The 4,988-nt window shown below is 37.6% G+C and overlaps 1 protein-coding gene across 1 annotated transcript; it reads left to right on the top strand.

The window, feature by feature from the left end:
* Positions 1–2,203: 2,203 nt before the first annotated feature.
* LOC104963422 (arachidonate 12-lipoxygenase, 12R-type-like) lies at positions 2,204–3,402 on the top strand. The gene is made up of 2 exons (XM_010792005.1): positions 2,204–2,375; positions 3,190–3,402. The coding sequence occupies exons 1-2, from the start codon at positions 2,223–2,225 to the stop codon at positions 3,400–3,402; spliced, it is 366 nt and encodes a 121-aa protein (XP_010790307.1). The 5' UTR covers positions 2,204–2,222.
* The last annotated feature ends 1,586 nt before the right edge of the window (positions 3,403–4,988 follow it).

The following is a 4,988-nucleotide window of genomic DNA, read 5'->3' as shown; positions in this document are numbered from 1 at the left end:
TTTTTTTTAATCTATTTATATAGTACCTTTCAACACAAGGCAATTCAAAGTGCTTTACAAAAATGAAAGACATTAACAAAATGGCATTTAAAAACAGTCATTAAAAAGCAAAGACAATTAAATAAACATTAATAGAAAAAACACATGAATAAAGGTTACAGTGCAGTTTAAGATATGAATAGTTTAATTAGAAGCAGCGGCAAAAATAAAAGTCTTCAGCCTGGATTTAAAAGTAGTCAGATTTGCAGCTGACCTGCAGGTTTCTGGGAGTTTGTTCCAGATATTTGGAGCATTATAACTGAACGCTGCTTTTCCATGTTTAGTTCTGACTCTGGGGACAGAAAGCTGACCCGTCCCTGAAGACCTGAGAGATCTGGATGGTTCATAATTTAGCAGGAGGTCAGAAATGTATTTTGGGCCTAAACCATTCAAAGCTTTATAAACCAGCAGCAGTATTTTGAAATCAATTCTTTGACACACAGGAAGCCAGTGTAAAGACTTCAGAACAGGAGTGATGTGATCCACTTTCTTAGTGTCAGTGAGGACTCGAGCAGCGGCGTTCTGAATTAGCTGCAGCTTTCTAATAGATTTTTTAGTGAGACCTGTAAAGATACCATTACAGTAGTCGAGTCTACTGAAGATAAAAGCATGGACAAGTTTTTCCAAATCCTGCTGTGACATTAGTCTTTTAATCCTAGATATATTCTTAAGTGGATGTCATTGAAGACCTTAACAAGAGCAGTCTCAGTGCTGTGGTTTGGTCGAAAGCCTGACTGGAACACATCGAAACCGTTGAAAAACAACTTTTTCAATGATTTTACCAAGAAATGGGAGATTTGATATTGGCCTGTTATTGTTCATTGCTGAAGCTTCTAGATTATTCTTTTTTAAGAGCGGTTTAATGACTGTAGTTTTCAGGACCTCTGGGAAAACACCTGAGTGAAGAGACTTGATTACTATATGAAGTAGATCTGAGGCCATGAAATGAAAAACATGAGGAGGATTTCAGATGTTGAATAATGTCCTCTAGGTCTTTATCATTAATCAGATGGAATTGTGTCATGGTGTTTGAATTGATTTTAAGTGGACACTGTGGGGGAAACTTCTGTGTAGCAATGCAGGAGGAGTCACCGACTCAGGAAGGAGACACGGGGAGAGCTGGAGCTTTGATGTCAAACACTGATGGTTTATTTAGGAGCTTCGGCCGGAGAATTCACTAAACAAGTCAGGAGTCAGAGGTCTGACTACACGGTAGAGTTGCCACGTCAACTCTGAAGAGCCTCTCTCTCGATGGACCTTTTAACTAGTTCCGAGAGAGTAATCAACATTCTTGGGGAGATATAGACTAAACAGCTGGGGACACTGAATTACTTGCGTCTGACGCTTATGGCCTCGAAGATTTCACACCTTGGAGTCCACAAACCCCAAGAAGGAAGTGTTCCAGTGTACCCACAACAATAAACCATTTGTGACCGAGAGTTGCCCTGTCATAAACTGGTAACAACAACATATGGCTGAAGCAGCCCCTTCCTTAAGGGAGATAACAGACGTCAAGGTTGGTCTCAAAGGGCAAAAGGTGGATATCTATGAGAATTATTCCCCAACAGACACAAGGACAAAACATTTGCTATACCTAATACAGAGGGACTGACTGCTTTTCTGATTTTCTGAAGGTTGTCAGTGAATAAGGAGGCAAATTCATTGCAGGCCCTGGTGGGTAGAAATTCAGAGGCTACTGATACTGGGGGGTTTGCTTGTCTGTCGACGGTAGCAAATATCTGTATATTTGTCTTAATCTCTACTGCTGGTTTATTTTTATTTATATTTTGAGATGTATATATTTTAGAATTGTTTATTTCTACTAATTTAATTTGTTATTATGTGCAATGCCTTGTTTTGTTTCATGCTGCTGCAACAAAAAATGTTTTCTTCTCTTACTGTATCTTAATCTTATTTTATCTTGTAAAAGTGATGTAAACATTTTTGTTGAGTCATTTTAGAGGGATATAAAGGGAAGGCAACAGTTTTTTGAAAAGTGACTGTAAGGTAAGAAGGTTGGGGATCTGAATTGCTAGTATTTGGACAAAAATCTATTTTTTGTGTTAATTTTACCTTAGTATTTGCTGTTGAATATAGTATTTTCCATATTATTATGAACATTATTGACTCTGTTTTTTCTCTCTTTATTCTCAACAAGGTTCCAACTTCTCGTTTAATCCAAAATGGTGAAGTATGAAGTGGCTGTTACCACCTCAAGTCTTTTACAGGCCACCACGACAAACAATATCTTCATCAAGCTGGTGGGCACAGATGGAGAGAGGAAACGCACGTGGCTCAAAAGCATCAGAGGGACCGCCAAATTCTACCTGGGAGCAGTGAGTGTGCATTATATATATTGTTTTTCTTTAACCTGTACATTATAGGCTAATATTTTAACACAAACGAGTCATTATATCACTGCGTTGATAATGAACCTTAATTAAATCATAAATCACCTACTCAGTTAAGTTAATCAACCTCACACACAAATGTATTATTTTATTAAATGTATCGGTATTTTTTTAAAGATTAATACTGAAAGACTGGAAAAATATCTTATTTACAGTCAGTACAGTTTGTGATGAATAAATGGGATTTCTGAGATTAAAGCCTCAAATTAGTCTGTTAACAATTTCTTCCTCTTTCCACTTTATTATGTTGTTAATCTCCAAATGAATCTACAGTCAATCTGCTAAAACAAAATTGCCATCTTGGGTCTGATTTGTTCATTGTTTTATCATCCTAAATTATGTTCCCTGCATAGGTTCAGGGAACATCCACTATTTACGACAATGAAAATACTCTTTTGTCAAAGGAAAGTATAATGCAACATTGAAACATTGGTTAAAAAATTTACTGTCAAAAATCAGATATGTATACAATATGTTTGTATGGTGATTTATATTTAAGATTTGTCCAAATGAATACCACAACCAGGCGAAAAAAGCAATAACGTTCATGTTATTTGCAGTGTTCGTCTTTGCCAAATGTACACACTAAATTGCACCTGTGCTTGTATTGAGCGCAGCAACCCTGATTTGCATAAGTACACCTTAAGGTGCAAAGAAATTTAATTTTTACAAAATCTTATTTACATTTGATACTGGTCCTTCACTGCACCTCTCTCATATTCTCTTGCTCTGTTCGCAGGTGTCTACATTCTCTGTGTCGTGCCCCACCTCTCTTGGAAAGCTGGTGCTGATTGAGGTCGATAAAAAACCTCTCCCATTGTTCCCAGAAGACGCCTGGTTTCCCAACAAGGTGGAGGTGAGTTCCCCGGAGGGAGACGACTACAACTTTCCCATTTACCGCTGGATTGCTGACAGCGGGGTGCACCTGTTCAGAGAGGGAACAGGTCTGTGAAACTGTACTTGACTGTCTACACTTTTACCACCCCTTAAACATAAGTGCACAACAATTGCTATTTTAAATGTATTTTTCTCAGCTCTAAAAATCTTGGATGACAACCATCATCTTGGCAAGTACAGCAGAGAGAAGGAGCTGAAGTTGAGAGAGGAGCTGTATCGCTGAGAGCAGCGCTGTGTGTTCATGTATAATATCACACACTTCACAAAGAACACACACCTGTGATAGTGTTGAAATCACAGAAACCTCTTTCGGTGACTTTTCAGTTATTTATATAATCTTTAACACTTATAATTCAATTGAAAATCAGTTAAGAATTACAAAGATAATTAAGAGAACGTGTTTTCTTTTCTTCTACATAAGCAGTAATATGCAGCCTTAGTCTTTCATTTCTGTAATGGATGTTCTTTCCCACATAAGTAAGAACTTTATCACAAAAAAACAAAGAAAATGTCACTGTTAAATGTCATATAGCGGTGTGAGGATTTTCAAAAAAAATCATCATAAATGTTACCTGTATTTTCGGTAATTAATATAGATAAACACAATATTTGTAAATTATCATGTATGTAAGTGTTTTTCCTTTTTCTTCAGATTTTTAAAACCAAATGATGTCACTGGTCAATTTAACGTGAACAGTACCAAAGGTTCCAAAACATGAACATAATACAATTTAGTTATAATATGTTTAAGCAATAGCTCACGACAGGCCGTGGTATTCGCGTCGGGCCGAACCACGCCCCTTAGCTGTGATATAATGAGCATATATCACGGCCTGAAGTGAGCTATTGCTTTTATAAAAACGGTTACCAAGTGTGGCAATATGAAAGAAAAATACACACTCTAATTTAAATAGTTTTTATTAGTAAATAATGATGTTCAAAATAAAATAGTCCCTCCGTTGCCTTCTGCACAAAACATAGTGCAAGGTGGTTGCTATGCAACAACACTAACAGCAAGCGAACATATTAGACAGAGAGCGTTGATCCATTATTTGGCTGTTTATTTACATTAATGTGTAGGTTGCTGTTTATTGTGCATCCACTGAAAAACTGTCCAGCATCAGTAGCATGGCTTACCTGGTCACTTGTATAGGTTGAGGTTGTTCGAGGCTGTTGCTTGGCGTGGCGAGAATATTGCTCCACTTTCTCCGGTCCCCGAGATTGGGCTTCCAGTAGCTCTGGAGAGAGCTTTCGCACCTGTGGCCACTAACGGTCATCATTTCTCTGCTTTGTTTCAAGACCCGCATCAGAAAGCTTTTGAATGGTGGTACTTTTCCAGTTGGTCTACCTGCTCTTCACGTAGCTCTGCATGTCGTAGTTTAGGTGCTTTTTTTTCTGGAGATAGGCACTGCTCAATCCACTCCTCCATACTATAGTAAGACCCCCCCCGGAGGTCGAAGTTAATCTTAAATGTTTCCATTTTATGCTTTGTAAGTTTGTTTCGTAACGGAAGAAATTTAAATATATTTATAAAACTGACAAGTCAAATCAAGCAATCTGATTGGTCGATAGCGTTTTTGCGGACCTCTTTGATTACAGATTTGAAAACATCGTTGCTTGCTTTAAAAGTAGCACAATTAA

This window comes from Notothenia coriiceps, unplaced genomic scaffold (assembly GCF_000735185.1).
Source record: "Notothenia coriiceps isolate Sejong01 unplaced genomic scaffold, NC01 NC01_scaffold00036212, whole genome shotgun sequence".
NCBI classification, from domain to species: domain Eukaryota; kingdom Metazoa; phylum Chordata; class Actinopteri; order Perciformes; family Nototheniidae; genus Notothenia; species Notothenia coriiceps.
This window is presented reverse-complemented; position numbering and strand designations above follow the sequence as displayed.